Genomic DNA, 16,929 nt, shown 5'->3' on the forward strand with positions numbered 1-16,929 from the left:
ATTAAAAAAAATCCTCCTGCCTTTGCTGTGTACTGCTAGGCTTTGTACGAGTCACAGTACTATTACATAAGTGCCAGCCAGCGATAAGAATTCAAGACGGGGTCATTATTGCAGGATATTACACTTCTTCAGTGCAGACAACGGTACCAGAGATGTATATATGGTTCTCATAAGATGCAATGGTATATAGAAAAGGCACACTGTCCTCCTCTCATGGCCTGCTGTCAATAAACTGCATATTCAAATTGTGCGCAGCTTATAAGGATCTAGGCCTTTCCACGCTAAGGCAATCACGATTGCAAGAAGTCCTCTTGTAGCGATTTTTCAAAAGTTGACAGAATGATATTCAACTTGACATTGCAGTTCAGTTCAAGTTCTCAACCAGATGAATCCGATTTTTGGTCTACATGACTAAGTTCCTAGAAGCCGCTAAAGGTGACCCAGTGGACTGCTGCCTATTTAGACCTCTTAAAGGTGATCGACCTCCATTTAAATAAAACCTAGATTTCCCGAACCGATCTCTCAGAGCCATGGATGTGTATGATTCCACAGTCTCAAACCAACCGGAATACTCCCTTCAGCATGAGACCGCCACCCGGTCTCACCTGCATGGATCCAGAGGGTCCAGGAATCTCAGTTAAAGCAGGATACTGAATTTTTTTTATATAAGGGAGCAAAGGGTCTCAGATAGATGAAATCTGCGGGTATAATATGAGATTAAAGAATCAGCCAAGAGTTCTAGAGCATTCTAGAGTGATGAAAGAAGGGGAATCACATATAAAAATGAGCTTCTTTTTACTATCAAGTAGATTTCCTCTTCGCCTTTCTCATATCTTCTGCTTCTAGGCATTAGAACAAATTGAAAGCTTCTATTGGTTCTTATGTACCAAAGTTCATATTCCCTCATCAAATCCTTCACTATGTAACCTAGCCTGTAGACACCGCTAGAGCAAGGCACAAAATATAGAATGGTAAAATGAGGCCCGTCACAGTGTTGGCGAGCGCTGGATCTTCACTTCGAGGACAATAGGGGTTCCTCTGTCGGCCCGTATGGTGCCAAAGAATCTTGGCTGGACTTTATGTGACTAAGGCTTTCTTATAGCTTGGAGTTGCTTACGGGTTACTCCGCAGTAGGGTATACTGCATGGGAGCGGGTGATAATGTGGGAGTACAGCAGTATGTAGGTTCTATTAACAGCTTCGCTGTTCTTTCGCTATTCCTACTAAGGTAATTATAGAAAGTGGCACAACTCAAGTGGCCCCTTCGGGCTGGGAGGAATAACATATCGCCATAAACCGAGATTACTAGCATCAGATCTCGAGGAGGCCAGAGGGTGCTATTTACGCTCGACATTTACAATTGAAGTAGCTGTCGGTTATTGAAGATATCTAACTCTGAGCATCCCCTGTCGTCATGCTCATACCGCTTCCCTCAAGGTTGCCAGGTAAATATAACCGCTAGTGGAGTGTTGACCAGCTATTATAGGAATTTAACATACTAGGTATGTTAGGTGGGGTCAAAAATGACAGATAAATAACGAATAGCAATCAGGAAGCAGCCATACAGGACAACTGCTGACGTCTACCAACAGAGAACATGATATAAAAGGCCAGCAAAGGCCAAAACAACATAATATCATTGGGAGATTCCCAGTATTAATTCGACTGCCCCTGTATGTACAGTAGAAATAGATCTGCACAAAAGACGCCTATTTACCGTTTCTACACATCGATTTAACATGATAAGCGTATTCCTCAAAGAACAATTCACATGAGATGCAGATTTGAATCTACAAAAACAACCTTTTTCCGAGTTCTTCAAGCACATTGGTAGCTTTAATCTTCCATTGGGAGACTAAGATAGAACCAACCAGGAGCAACAGACAGTTAAGAGGTCAATGATCCGGATAAGTTAACAGACCATGAGCCAAGGCACGACATGAAAGACATGCAGTCACTGTATGGAATTCAAGCAGAAGAGGAAGGTCGCTTTCCTTCCGTGTACATGGGTTAGGTAGGCATCAAGTTCATGATCTTCGTCAATTAAAAAGGGGATATCATTTCCATTTTCATCCTTATCAATACCTTCGATTCTTGTAACGACAGAATCCGGGAACCTGGCAGCTACGAGTTGCCGCAACTCGGCTACAGAACGTGTCGCCAGCTTCTCAACCCAGGTTTTGGACGCCCCATGGACCTGGCTATGAGGGCTAATGCGGAGATACACAGGAGTAGGGATGAGTGTTGATTCAAGCATTGGGTCCACGTACCCGAACGGATGCCCTGCATGGTGCTGGGTACTCGTGAAGGAGGGATCGTTGGCAGCTTGAAGTAGAGATGGATCGATCTGCATATCGCCAATGTCGCTTGCAGCCATTGGCGCACTGGCAAGAGCTTGTGAAGCGAGTGTGCTGATACCGTTCCCGATTCCATTACCAAATGCGTTGTTTACATTGTTGACATTGTTGGCTGTTGCTGTTGCTGCTGTTGTCGTCGTCGTCGTCGCAATAGGTGCCTGAATATCAGTTCGGAGAACAGACCGCTTTCTCGACGGATCCCGCTTGGTCTGATCATCTCGCAGACGCTTCATTACGTCCCGACAGAGAACTTCCAGAGCCCTCACTTTGGTGGCATGTTCCGGATCAGCCGGTCCGGGTGCCAGGATACGCTGCAGTAGCTCAGAGCCTTGAATCCACTGTTCTTTCAATTCTCTCCAATGTTCATCGCCGGCCTCCAACTTGCTCGTGAAATGGTCTGCCTTCAACGTGTTATAAAACGCGTTTCGGATCTGACGACTCTCCTCTGGGTTGATTCCGAGGGCGTTTTTGGCCTCCGCTATGGTCATCCGCCGTTCAAGTGTCCTCATTCGTTTTGTGACATCAGTGCATACCACATCGAGAGCGAGTGCCTTTGCATCGAGCTGGTTCGGGTCCTCGAAGAAAACATGTCGGAGATGTGGCGACTCTTGGATCAACTTGTCCTTTGCTTGCTGCCATCTTTGGGGACCAGCGACTGTCTTCTTGATGAAACCAAACTCCTCACATATTTTCTGGAACTGATCGCGGATCTGGCGATACATGGCGTTGTCTAGGCTGAGATATTGTTTACTCTCATCGATCGTAGTCTCGGACGGGAAACGCGGCGGTCCAGGTGGATCGGCTGGCAGTCCAGCCCAGCCTCGAGTACGACGACGGCGCTTACGGGCTGCCCAACGCTCTGCACTTTCCGCCTGCAGGCGCTCGAGCCGCTCCTTGCGCTTCGCAAGAACTTCAGGTGACAGGCCAGGTGACGCAGCGCGCTGTACTGCCGACTGAGCGGGAAGTGTTTGGGTTCCATCGAAAGATCCCTCATGTTTGTAAATCTCTTGCTGCAGGGCAAGAAGGCTTTCATCCTCTGGCTGAGGCGTCTGAGGTTGGACTGTAGGCTGAGATTTCATCCCGTTGGGAACCCGGAGCAACCAGCGGTTCTTTGCACGCACCCGCATCAGCTCTCGTTCTTTGATATCATAGCCTTCCTCATTCAGGATCCTGAGCATATCACGCTGGCTGGTGTTACGTTCCCATAATTCCTTTACGCGGGCGACGAGGCCGGCATTCTTATGAGCTGGGTTTTGTTTCGAAGGGAAGCCCCATCGTTTGAACTGAGTCTGGAAAGCGCGTTTGCTGCAAAACAATGGAATTATGAGTTTAGTAAATGTTTGTAAAACAAAACATCCTAGAGATGTTGTGTCGACGTGAATTGCAACAAGGAAATGGACAGGTGCCTGTGGAAAAGGCGTGGGGCGGGGGAGGGGTGGAATTCGAAGACGGGAAAATGGGGCGCATTATGACGAAGGTGCGGAGAGGGAACAGGTACCAAAGCTTACCTTGGGGCGAATTGATGGGCGGTCTTCATGTATTCCATGATCTCCTCAAGAGCCTTTTTATCCTTGATGTACATCTGGTAGCAAATTTCGCGCTTTCCATCCCAATCGTATACCATGATGGGCAAACTTTGCAGAGACGCTCCTCCTGAGAGGAGGCGTCTTTGGCAGGTTGCAGGAACGACTGGTCAATAAGCTTGCAGGCGTGATGAGGGCACGGAAGACGTTCAGCTGTGGGGAGTCGCGTGGATCACCGTACGGAGGAGAGTTATCAGTCACTTCTTGTCGCTCCTGTACACCGTAGATAAGAGATCCCGTTAGTCCCTTTCGTGTGGGTTCACTCAACGACAGCTCTTTAAAGCAGTATGCGCAGTTCCGCACGCCGTAGTAGTAGTAGTAGACAATGAGATGTTTTGGCGACGCAGACGGATCCTTTGTGCATTTTCAAGTGCGGCTCCGCTGACTAAGACTTTGCCACGTGATGACCATCCCCAAGCCTCAGGCCAATAGTCCTTCAAGATCCGGTAGTACTGTAAGTAGTACTGTAAGAAGTAGTAGTAGTAGTAGTAGTAGTAGTAGTAGTAGTAGTAGTTGCTGTTTTTGTTGGAAGTAAGACAAAACGAACTACATTGGACAAACTGCATACTGTTTGAACCGGCTCACTATTTTGCAGCTACATACGGCGGCAAGCCAGATCTCTAATGTAGGTGAACCACACTGTAAGTACATTGACAGTCAATCTGATGAACCTGCAATCCATATCAAGAGAGAATTCTCCTGAGAAAGAAGCATCATCTCCCTTTCCGCCAAACAGTAAGATATATTATTTGAGATCAGAAAAGCTCGGTATTTCTGCCATCAAACAAATGGACAAGATAGACAACAAAAGGGGAAAAAAAAAACAAAAATCTGACATTATACCTTGTCCTAGTGCTGGAACTGGGAACAATACGGGCCAGTGTACAACCAATTGCAGTTCCAACGAGAATGCCATGCCCACTAACAGCCCGGTATCTACAATCTCACGCTGGGGAAGTCCGAGAAGCCTAGTAGCATGTCGAGCCATACGTCCTATACATGTCTGTAGGATTTCTGGCGAATATGGTCGTATCCGACTACGCAAATGGCGTTTGTCGATATGTAGTCGTACCTCTAATCAACAAGATCTTCGTACCTTCCTGCTCAACTTGAACAGCCGTGTCCTTAGCCATGTAAGGAAGAGCATCCATGTATTTCTGAAGCTGGACTTCCATGAACGTGACTTAGATTGGCTGCTGAGCGGCGGCATCGTCCTTGATTGGTGATATTCTCTTGAAGTACGGTCAGGCAGGAAACTGTAATCAAGCCCGTCTGGTGGGTTTGGCTTCTCAGTCACATCTCGTCCCGACGCGGTTGCGTAGGTTGGATGATCGCTGTGGGCCTTCTGTTGTTGTTTCTTCTCCCTACGTCGTAGCTCTCTCTCCTGGGCTTTCATTTGCTGCTTCTCGAATTTGCGTGTTTTTGCCGCTTCCTTCTCTTCGAATGCCTGACGGGCGGCCTGGACGGTAGCCGCACGGGATAAGGGGTCTGTGTTTGTCCGCGTCTTCGATCGAAAGCTAAAATCCAACGAAGACCTCGACAAGGGCGAGATCGTCTCAAGGATGCTGGTGCTGTCCATCGCATGGCCCATGGCAGATGCCTTCCCCGTGATACTCGTCTGAGATTGCTCAGGAAACCCTGCGAATGAACTGTCGCGGATGTGCAGCGACAATCGTGGGCCGTGACTAGGCATCTCAGGCGTCAAATGGTGGGAACCTTCTGAATTGGAATGTGCCAGGAAGTCTGCATCTAAGGACAGACGGGTCCTCTCTGTGGAGTCTTCGCTTCCAGCCATAGAGTTTTGATACGACTGGCTTAAGGGTGGAGTATGTGGGCGAGGAACCTGGCGCATAGGATGAACATACTGCGAGCCGGGCTTGCTTACAGTTGAAGTGGTCACAGCAGAGAATTGCGAGGTGCCACTTGTGGACCGGTGATGGAAGCCGGAAACACCCTGGTGGGGAGCGCCCTTGGTCGAAGAATCACCCTGTCGTCTGTCCCGCTCAAGATTAATATAGATTCCGAGACCTTCATGTTCAATGGCGGGTCGAGAAAGGTCGATCGACGTCGACGGTGAGTCGTCACGGGACGACATCTTCCTCAGTAATGGTTTGATGTGAACCTTGGGCTTAGTACTTCTGGTCTTTTGCGGCGGATGGTAAAGAGCCTCCGGCGATGATGTGGTATCTAGTGCGGACACACTCGACCATCGATGCGAATCGGATGTCCAAGCCTGCTCTGTCGAAGGATCTGGAGTAGCTCGAGCAGAGGACATGGAAACTCGAGGATTGACCTCCGAGGGGGATACTCCGGATGCGGTCAACGTTGCGGATTGAAGGGAATCTTTGGAGTCAGCTAGTCTAGAGGAAGAGCGTGATGACCCCTGAGAGCTGTGGCGATGCGAGGTCCACGCGGACACGATCCTTGTCTTCCGATGGAGGAGGGAGTGGCCTTCTTTTTCGGCCTGGGCAGGAGGTTCATTGTCTTTTGTCTTTGCTTTGAGAGCGCCCGAGAGAGGAGCGCCTCGAGTAAACTGAATATCGGAGCGGGCCATGGGGAACGACGGGAGACGCGACGTTAATTCCCCTGGCTCGTGGTGACTTTCACAGTTAGACGGGCACTTGAACGGTCGCAAGACTCATTGTCGCGAGGATCGTCAACTGGGCGCCGGGGAGAGGGCCCACGGACCCAGGGAAGCGGTACGATGGCGGAGCGGGCGTTGACGGAGGATCTTTGTCGGTCTCTAGAATGATAAGCACGAGGGCGGGAGAACAGGAAAGGCGGAGAGGAAAGGCGGGCGGTGAATCGATCGACGATGGCAGGTGATCGTCGGGATCATCAACGGGTAGGTCGGTCTACGCGAGAGCGGTAGGAGACGAGATAAGCGTGTGGTGGCTGATATGATAGCTGATCAGGTACAAATGACAATTAAAGCTGGAGACGGCGATGCAGACGTCTGGACGGCATGGACGGCGGTTCGGAGCGGACATCCTGAGGAGGCTAGGGCTCGATGGGAGTGGGACGAGCCCGGCGCAGATGCCCTGGGTCAAGGAAGGGGAGACAAGGTGCAACAGTGAGCATACCGATCAAATCGCATCAGAGCAGGGACTATTAGCCTAAGGGCATAGCGGATGGAAGATGGAAGGATGAAGACACGGTATGGATGGGAGAGACTCGGAGAAGGCTGGGAGAGGAGGGGGGAGCTGCTGCATGCGGATATTGGAGGAAGCATCCATGGATATGAAGTCCGTGTACATGGGTACGAGATCCCCGCATCTCACAGAGGCATGCCCTAATCAGTTTACATTCACCTTAGAAGGGAGGCGAGTGTCTACCTAAGATACATATTTCCGTGTCATAATCATTCCAGCTGGCCCTGAGTTCTGATCGATAAATCCCCGGTCCTGTTGGGATGTACTGCACTGTGTATGGTGACGGGGATATACCGTACATCACCATGTCCGTATTGTAACAGACCAATCAGGTAACCAATCTGTGGCATTCTGTACGGTACTGTCCTTTACACTACTGTATTATACTCTATACATGTACAAATGAGCAGCAACTTGGAAGGCAATTATAAAGTGTCCTCCCCCGACCCTAGTAGATAACATAGATCTATACTACTGTAAGGTGTACCCAGGCAACGCAGCGTGTTATGTATCATTACTACAGTAGGTTGCCATATCTTTCGACGTCCCCTCCCCTGTCCAAGCTACCCACCTCGCCGCTCTTGCTATATTGAGGTCTGGGCTGGCTTTGCCTAGGGTCTCTGACCTATCATATGGTAGTGCCCGGGTACCCTCCAATAGCTTCCAAATCACATGGGTATAAAAATGCAACCTGCCAAGACAGTAGGTAGCAGGGGAGGGGTGGCACAGTACTGTAGAGACAAGCGCAGCATCAGGGATATCTACACTGAATGCCAGACCTTGCGATCTTTCTGGTATAACAAAGATCCAGTACACACATGTCGACAAATCTATCGCAATCATGCAATAGATAACTATTCCTTCATTGCGTTTTGTAGTGAAGTGGCCTATCTCTGCTTCTCCACCCCCCTCAGCTCTCTGACCAGGCCCCACCTGGAGGTCTCCGAGAACACCCAAAACACGAGCCGTCACCCCACTGATCAGAACAAGAAATCCAACTCTGTTTACAAACAATAATAGTACTATCCTTCACAGAGAACAGGTATGCTTTTCACTCCCTTACCGGCAACGCATATAGTGTGTGGTCTGAACTTATCTGTTTCCCTGGTCCCTGCACCCCAAACCCTCTGAAGATACAATACAAGCGCCAGCTTTGTTTCATGATTCTGACTTTGCCCAGACAGAATTGCATCGGTCTGCTCTCCTTTTTGTCCAGATATCCAGTGCCTGTATATCTCTTCAGTGGTTTCCACTCATAGTCCTTTTTCCCTAGCCAATCTAGTAGACTTTGGCTGAGCCAGTGAAGTCCTGAACCATGGGTCTGCCCGCTCCGTCTCTCGGTTTGGTCATACTCTTCTTTCTCTTCTTCTTCGCTCATCCCGCCCGCGCCTTCGGCGCCGGTAACATCGCTTCTCTGTCCAGTGTTGAGGGTCAGAATTGGCGTCACGGCGATGTTGAAGATGCCCTGCTGTCCTTGTTCATGGCTCGCATTGCCGGCGGCCACAAGTTCAGCAAGCTTGATGTCAAACGTGTCTATTTTGGAAACTGGCTCCGCGACTACAGTCAGGCTGTCGATGTCGGTACGGTAAAATATGTTAGTGCCGAGGCTATTCGCATCCTGCTTTGGGTTCTGGGGTTCATGAGTTTTGGGTACGTCATTGGTTCCAAAATTCCATCTTCTCTTCACCTGCTGAATGCCTTTAGATATGGGACCAGAGAGTTTGAGGTGACTACCGAGCGGTTGGGATGCTATGACCCAACAGAGCACATTGACAACCCCCTCGGATATGCCGAAGGGGATGACGCGCGACGCTATGATCCTCGACTCAGAGGTCCAGTCGACGAGGAGCGCGAGCTGTCTATTGATCTGAGAACTGGTATTCTTTTATCATTCTTCCTTTCTCGAATTGTGGGTTTGCTGACGGGAAGCCGCCTCCACGTACAGGTCTCAAAAATTACATTGCGACAGAGGATATTGGAATTAACACATCGGCCGGTTTGGTTCGGCGAGTCTTTGGCCGATGCATCCAACTGGGTCGTCTATATGCCAGGTCAGGCGACAAAGCGGACCTATATGAAGCCCTCCGGCTGATGGGTACTGGCCTGCATTGCCTGGAGGACTACGCCGCCCATTCGAATTACACCGAACTAAGTCTTATCGAGCTCGGTGAACGTGACATTTTCCCCCACGTTGGCAGACGCACCCTAGTCGAGCTTCCAGGAGTGGACAACCCCGTCTACCCGATTGTGACAGGAACATTCGGTGGCGTAGACTTCCTCCACTCAGTTATGGGAGAGTTCTCTGACAAGGCAACTCAGTCCGAGATCCAGTGCCTAGAGGGCGCTATCAGTGACTCGGAGATAAATGCCCCTAGTGAGAGCTTCCTTCAAGATCTGCTTGACAGAGTGCCTGAAGGAATTCTTGGGGGAAGTAATCAAAAGGACAAAATGGACGAATTCAAAGCGCAAGCAGAAGACGCCAAGGAACACAACCAGAATATCAGTCCTCGTGAACCCGAGGAGTGGACTCGCTACCTGGACGATGTGCAGCGACAGATATATCCTGTATTGGAGTGGCATGATGAAGTTTTGAAAGCTATCAATGAAGCCATCGAGAAGATCCCTGTTCTGCCGGAGCTGATCGAGCAGATACAGGACCAGATCACCATGTTTGCCTTCTCAGTTATCGCACCTTACGTTCTTCCAATCATCTCACAGGTCAAGAAGGAACTTGAAACTGGCTCCTCGGAAGTTATTCAGAGCAGCTTGGACAAGCAGCATATTGTTTTCGATGACGATTACTCCTCTAATCCAACACACTCGATGCTGTCAAAGGACCATTTTTCCAACGTTCTGAACGAGCCCGCTGGCCGGATAGCCTCTCAAGTTGTGAAATGGACTGTCCCTCAGCTGATGGAATGTTGGGATGATGAGGATGTTGACGTTGATCGCACGCTTGACCGGATCATCCATGGCGTCTTTCACCATCCAGCACTTCGCGAGTACGGCGAAGATGGGGCCTCAGATATTCGCCAGATAATGTTCAGGACAGTTGAGGAGTGGTGGAGTGAGAAAGGTGAAGAAGGCCAAGACATTCTACGTCAGCAGTTGAGCCGTGAAGGAGTCCGTAGCGGCCAGAACCATAAGGAAGGAGTCCACGACAGTGGACATGGCTGCGGAAAGCCTCTGGGGCTACCGAAGCACTCTGGCTCATCCGGTGGAGGCCAAGCCCCTGAAGCAAGCAGGATTGGGAAGTTGGCGGGAGAAGCTGTGGGAGGCGGTGCCCTCGGAAGTCTAATTGGCGGGATTGTTGGCAACGTTGGCTCGAAAATTCTTAGCGGTGGATCTGGAGAGTCCAGGGAGACGAAGTCCTACCAGGAAGACCGGTATGAAGGTGACTGTTCATACGGAACGTCTGCTGAGCCTGAAACTCGCCGATATGGGGGCTATGGGGACGAGGAGACATACGGAGGAGCCGAGCATACCAGAAGAAATATCTACCAAGGAGAGATACGTGAATATGAACAGTCTGGTTATGGGGGCGATTCAGGATATGCCTATCGAGAGTCTCGAGAGAATTACCCTTCTGCTGGTGAAGAGTATCATCAATACAGACAGCCGCAGCAGGGCTATGACTCCGAATACGCCTACGGGGAATCCCGCGATAGCTATCCTTCCGCCGGCGGGGAGTATAGGCGTAGAGCCGAATTGAGTGGCTCAAGAGATGAATATGGATCTACGCCGTAGGTTTGCATCTCTTTGTGAAAATAAGTCTGTCCGGCCGTGTAACTGACTTGAGTATTCCTCACAGGGGCTATGACTCCGGCTATGGTGGCAGAGGCGAGGGATATCGTGAAAGTGAGGACAGTTATGAATATGGTTCGCGGCGAGGCTACAGCCAAGGCTCCCGGTCTTACTATGAAGGTGGCGACGAAAGAGGGTATGAACGTGAGCGTCAGAGGGACTACTCAAGGGAGGCAGACGAACGACGTTATGGTAGTGACGATGGCGACCAGGATGAAGGATACAGAGGTCGATATGAAGATGATAGCAACGGTGGTGGTGATGATGATGATGATGATGGTGATGAAGGACGCCGTCGACACCACCGCCACCATCACCATCACCACCACCGTCATCACAGGTCTGATTACGAAGAAGATTAGGTAAGTGACTTTGATCTTGTCAATCTTTGTCGCAGAATAAGTGGGAAGGCTTGATGTTGGTGGTATATCTAAGCATTTGAATGATTGCTTCAAACCTGGTTGTCTTGTGTTTTGTGCAGGAAGGAACATTCTTCAGAGAGGCTGCCTGATGGAGAGCGGGAAGATTTCCGGATTATTGATAACTTTCAACACCAAAGCAGATTGGAGGAACCATGGACCTGTCAAGTAGTTGCCATAACACCCAGTCATCCAACTACTAGAAATCCCTTTCATTATACCGACATTTTTCACTAGAAACCATCATCCATATAATCTTGATCATGGCACCGTCTGTTGTTTGTAGCGGCTATTGCTCATGGTGGTACTGACTCATCCCTAAGTCTTCAAGGAGTAACTGGGATGGATGCATGTATAGAGGTACAACGTCTGCTCAAATGGCTTCAGACCAGCCAATATCTGCCGAAACAGTCGAGGGCAGTATGTAGATGTTGCCCCTAGTTCTCAAAAAAACGAGCAAGGATGTGAGCACCTAATTAAATGCGCCTCTGGGGGTTGCATCTTGGGAAGGCATAAGTTGAACTCGGATTAAGCAGGAAGCACGCAACAAAACTTTGTGGAAAATAGCCTGGTATTCTTGCAGTACGCCAGGGATATCTGGGCCAGTAATAGATGATTCCCTGCATATCATGCGTCATACCACCAAGAAAACCCCAACTTGATATTATTAACATTCGAGACTATCTTGTTTGGTACTGCTTCATTAATTAAAAATCCGCATAAGGCACTACCATTTCTTAGACTCTTCAGGCTTAGGCGGTTCGACACGCACGACCTTGTCACAATTAAGCAAGCAAAGAGGGTCAAATGCGAGTTTCAACTTGAGATCATTAATGTCAGAACAGAAGCCCCATAAACTGCAGCGGATGTTTGATGACGGAACGAAAAAAGGGAGGTTATGGTTTGACTTACTCGCCGCATGGCATCGACAGTGGTCTCTCCAACCTCATGCTCAAGGTAGTCCCGCTTGATGAGACCAACACCATGTTCCCCAGTGACAGTCCCCTCCATTTCCACGGCGCGCTTCACCATTCTATGAACCACTTCTTCCGCCACCTTCTTCTCCTTGTCATTGAATAGTATGATAGCTAGTGGAGTCACTAGTTAGCAGTAGTACGTACAACCAGTCGCACGTAAAAAGGATTTTTCTTACCATGGAAATTACCGTCCCCGACGTGACCGCAGATCCCTGCAAGTAGCCCGCTTTGAGCCATATCTTGCTTCGTCGCCTCAATGATATCAGGCAGCTTGCTAATTGGTACAGCCACATCTGTTGTCCACACATGGTCTTGAGGATCTCGCTTCATTGCCATTACGCTCCAGAGAGCCTCCTTGCGTGCACTCCAGAGTTCCTGCATCTCTTCCTCTCCACGCGCAAATTCGAAGGATTGTCCGGCGGTGCTCTTTGCAAGCTTTTGGACAATACTGATCTGTTCTTTGACTCCAACCGGCGTGCCTGTAAACTTAAAAAACAGTGTGGGTGACTCTTTCCATTGCCGACTGGTCGTCTTGCTGGCATTGATGCATCGCATTTGCACATCATCTAGAATCTCAACGCCAGCTACAGGGACGCCCTCTTCCACAACCCGCGTCACGCATTGGGCAGCATCATGTATTGTTGGAAAACTGGCAACAGCAACGCTCTGGCTCTTCGGCTTCACTGTCAGTTTCAAGGTCGCTTCGGTCACCAGTCCAAGAGTGCCTTCGCTTCCAATAAACATCTTGGTTAGGTCGTATCCGGCACTTGACTTCCTCGGTCTCTGTTTCGTTTTAATGATAGTTCCGTCCGCAAGAACAACGGTCAATGAGAGAACCCATTCCCGCATCGTCCCGTATCTGTAGGCATTAGTCCCAGAACAACCAGTCCCAACCATGCCGCCAATCATAGCCCCAGGGCCCGGATCAGGGGGGAAGAAGAGTCCGTCCTTGGCAAGTTCCTCGTTTAACTCTTCCCATCCAAGTGCTGGTTGGACAACAACGTCCAGGTCGTGTTTGTGAAGCGCCAATATCCGATGCATGCGGCGAAAGTCAATGCATACACCTCCTCTTGTGGCCGAGAAGTGCCCTTCCAAGCTGGTCCCGCCAGAGTATGCTGTCACGGGAATGACCCTTTGATGGCATACCTTCATTATCCGTGAAACCTCTTCCGTTGTCGAAGGGTATAGTACTAGGAAAGGTTTCTCATTCTCCTTACGCGAATATGACGACCACTCTGATCCAGAATGCGTGTCCAAGTCAAACTCATCAGTGGAAACATTGTCTTTCCCTAATATCTCAACAAAATCTGCCCAGGCAGCTTGGAGATTTGATGACGAAGTATTGTGGCGGGGAGGCTCTATATCCGAAAGAGACGTTGTGGACGAGGTTGGGAGAGCCGCAGGCTTAAGAGATCCTAAATAGTATCCGCCCGTAGAGAAAAACACCAATGCTGGTAGACAGTCACTGAGTCAGCGCATCGCTGTGTATCAATATGCTGGAAGTACGGGGAAGGCTATACCGAACAACAGAGCCGCATAGCGGCCCCCGGGCGATTGTGTCTGATACCGCGCGAATCTCTCCTGTTCAGCCCGCTCGCGCTTCAGCCGTTGCTGTGTGCTCTCATACAATTGACCTTTGAAGGACCGAGTCTTTTCCTCTTTGTGGTGCTGCGCTGAAGCTCCGAAGTGCCGTTGGATTGCAACATAGCTGTGTCTTGCCGGTCTCGAGCGGGCAGCTTGCAAAACTGCTCTGGAGGGGTAGGAGCTAGGCCTGAACATCACGGCGATCCACGTTTCTCCCTCTTCCAAGCAGCTCTTCGGTGATGTCAATGCAACCGGAGTTGCTCCCGTTTCAGACAAGAAAACAGAGGAGCTAGGTCACTGGTCTCCCAATGTGGGCGCGGTCCTTAGACTTGGCAGGTGTTTCGGGGACGAAGTTTGTCTGACGATTTTCTCCTACAGTACATAATCTAAGGATCGGCCACAGAACAGATCTCGCCGCTCGGTAACGGAGAGGGGCTACGGTACGCATTATTTGCGTCGTTTACAATACGGCCAGTAGAATTCGAGTTACCCCGTACGATCGCCCTGTTCTCGGGCGAGTTTAGTAGTTCACCCCGCAGGGCGCAAGCTCTGAACCACGGAGAACGGTGGGACGGCTTTTACCACCGGAGTTATCTTCGACATCCGCGACAGCACCCTCGGACCGGAAAAACCGTTGTCAAACAGCTTCAAGACATCAACCGGCAGCTCCACAATTCTGTGTCTCCCACTTTGCTGGAGAGCTCCAAGCGCTTTAATAATATAGTAAAGTAGGTACTTGATACGGGTCTACATATTTAACCGGAATCCATAGAACCGCTCTCCCGGAAAGGGAACGCATGTTTTCAGTTTGGTCATCAGAGAATATCGTAGCTTACCAGTGTACACTATCTAAATAAAGGTCATGAGTGTGGCAAACGGTGAGCAACTTACTACGGCCCGAGTAATAGGGATAGTCATAAATATAAATAGCTCTGTATCCAGTGTTGACAGGCTAATTTGTCCCCACCGAGACCATGATTTTTTTTCCGAGCTTTTCGTGAAGAAAACGCTTGTCAGCAGTACTTCCTGTAGTTCTAGAATCCAATGCACGCAATGGTCCGTGATAAACTAGTAACTACTATATATAAAACCTTTGCTTTCCTCATGTGACATGCAAGATCGGCAGCCTGTATCCGCAGCAGCTTCGGGGCCTGGCGGGCTTCACAGGTTCAACTTTCGCGAGGCAGCACTCCATACAGTCTCCAGAAAACTGGATCTTTGACCGGTTAAAGTCGCTGACCGACGGGTAAATTCGATAGGCATGGAGTCGGTATCCACCCATTTCCGGCCGGATAGGAAAGTCTCCCGAACGAAGTGTTCCATAGATTGGCCCGCGTTCCCCGCCAACGCGAAGTGGCATGATGTATTGAGCTGGCGTTCTGACCTCAACTCCCCATTCCACATTGAAGACTTAATTTTTCCCAAAATTGTGTTGCAGCTCATTTCTATCCATCGGAGAGACCCCCGTTAACTTTTTGTTCAAAACTCCCAGTCCTGAAGAATAAAGCAGGTTGGAGTTTGCAATACAGGGAGCCAGATCATGAACAATGACATCAAAAACTGAGACAGAGAATGTCAGTACATCAAATTCCATGAGGCCTGCTTAGAGTTAACCGCTTTAATGCCCCAGAATCTTTCCTTTGTCCTCGAAGGAATTCACAAAGTAAAATTCGAAGATCGTCCTGTTCCTGAATTGAAGGACCCCCATAGCGTTCTGATCAAGATCAAGTTCACGGGTATCTGCGGTAGCGATGTGAGTGCGATTTCCTCGCCTTCAAGGCAGTTCTGTTACAAGAGATGATAACTGTTGCTGATCCATTCTCCCTCTTCTGTATACAGGTCCACTACTGGGAGCATGGCGCTATCGGCCAATTCGTGGTCAAGGATCCCATGGTCCTAGGACATGAATCCTCAGGCATCGTTGCCAAAGTCGGTTCCCTAGTTACCACTTTGAAGGTCGGAGACAAAGTTGCCCTTGAGCCAGGCGTACCATGTCGCAGGTGCGAACCTTGCAAATCTGGAAAATATAATCTCTGTATCAATATGGCCTTTGCGGCTACTCCCCCCCATGACGGCACATTGGCGAAGTATTATGTCTTGCCAGAGGATTTCTGCTATAAGCTTCCGGAGAATCTGAGCTTGCAAGAGGGTGCACTCGTGGAACCACTCAGCGTTGCGGTACACATTGTGAAGCAGGGAGATGTTCGTCCAGGATATTCTGTGGTCGTCTTCGGAGCTGGACCGGTTGGGTTGTTGTGCTGTGCTGTTGCGAAGGCGTTCGGAGCCAGCAAAGTCATCGCTGTGGATATCCAACCTACAAGGTTGGAGTTTGCGGAGAAATATACTGGGACGGCGACTTTCGAACCAGGAAAAGTGTCTGCGTTAGAGAACGCAGCACGGATGAAAGAACAATACAAACTTGGTCCGGGCGCAGATGTCGTCCTTGACGCATCAGGTGCGGAGCCCTCTGTACACACCGGTATCCACGTACTTCGGACCGGTGGTACATATGTACAGGGGGGAATGGGCAAAGACGAGATATCTTTCCCCATTATGGCGGCGTGTACAAAGGAATTGAATGTCAAAGGCAGCTTCAGGTACGGCAGTGGTGACTATAAACTCGCTGTCGAGCTGATCGCGTCGGGCAAGGTTGATGTGAAAGCACTGATCACTGGCACGGTCAAATTCGAAGACGCAGAACAGGCGTTCAAAGATGTCAAGGCTGGAAAGAGTATCAAAACACTTATTGCTGGTGTCGAGGGGTAGGCGCTTGATTGTGGATACTTTTAGAAATTGGCGAGGTGTGGGAGTTGAATTTGATTGACTGTCGCTGTGGTGATATATCTAAGCATTATTATGGGCTTAAATTGACAACTTCCCTCATGAGGACCCACCTGTAGCAACTGTACGCTTTGTGCCTTGGATATGATGTGCAATTGGCTCTCATTTCGGCAGAGAATCTCTCCCAATCCCCGGAAGACTTACACGGCATCACAGGACGGTTGCTAGAGAGATCATGACAAATTGATTTTATCTATTCTTATTACAGCCCCA

General features: G+C 49.5%; 5 protein-coding genes across 5 annotated transcripts; 2 read left to right on the top strand and 3 right to left on the bottom strand.

The window, feature by feature from the left end:
- Positions 1-1,953: 1,953 nt before the first annotated feature.
- Positions 1,954-3,980, bottom strand: VTN00DRAFT_7474 (uncharacterized protein; the record flags this gene model as incomplete). The annotated part of the gene is made up of 2 exons (XM_069434222.1): positions 1,954-3,661; positions 3,865-3,980. 2 exons carry the CDS (start codon positions 3,978-3,980, stop codon positions 1,954-1,956), a joined length of 1,824 nt encoding a protein of 607 aa, XP_069287525.1.
- A 927-nt stretch (positions 3,981-4,907) lies between these two features.
- On the bottom strand, positions 4,908-6,493 carry VTN00DRAFT_7475 (uncharacterized protein; the record flags this gene model as incomplete). The annotated part of the gene is made up of 2 exons (XM_069434223.1): positions 4,908-4,976; positions 5,036-6,493. The coding sequence occupies 2 exons, from the start codon at positions 6,491-6,493 to the stop codon at positions 4,908-4,910; spliced, it is 1,527 nt and encodes a 508-aa protein (XP_069287526.1).
- A 1,913-nt stretch (positions 6,494-8,406) lies between these two features.
- VTN00DRAFT_7476 (uncharacterized protein) lies at positions 8,407-11,257 on the top strand (the record flags this gene model as incomplete). Its single annotated transcript, XM_069434224.1, has 4 exons — positions 8,407-8,741; positions 8,796-8,968; positions 9,037-10,834; positions 10,903-11,257. 4 exons carry the CDS (start codon positions 8,407-8,409, stop codon positions 11,255-11,257), a joined length of 2,661 nt encoding a protein of 886 aa, XP_069287527.1.
- A 784-nt stretch (positions 11,258-12,041) lies between these two features.
- Positions 12,042-14,070, bottom strand: VTN00DRAFT_7477 (uncharacterized protein; the record flags this gene model as incomplete). The annotated part of the gene is made up of 4 exons (XM_069434225.1): positions 12,042-12,134; positions 12,227-12,402; positions 12,468-13,742; positions 13,812-14,070. 4 exons carry the CDS (start codon positions 14,068-14,070, stop codon positions 12,042-12,044), a joined length of 1,803 nt encoding a protein of 600 aa, XP_069287528.1.
- A 1,352-nt stretch (positions 14,071-15,422) lies between these two features.
- Positions 15,423-16,641, top strand: VTN00DRAFT_7478 (uncharacterized protein; the record flags this gene model as incomplete). Its single annotated transcript, XM_069434226.1, has 3 exons — positions 15,423-15,449; positions 15,506-15,628; positions 15,715-16,641. 3 exons carry the CDS (start codon positions 15,423-15,425, stop codon positions 16,639-16,641), a joined length of 1,077 nt encoding a protein of 358 aa, XP_069287529.1.
- Positions 16,642-16,929: the final 288 nt, after the last annotated feature.

This window comes from Thermoascus crustaceus (assembly GCF_041956765.1).
Source record: "Thermoascus crustaceus strain CBS 181.67 unplaced genomic scaffold VTN00scaffold_4, whole genome shotgun sequence".
Lineage (NCBI taxonomy): Eukaryota > Fungi > Ascomycota > Eurotiomycetes > Eurotiales > Thermoascaceae > Thermoascus > Thermoascus crustaceus.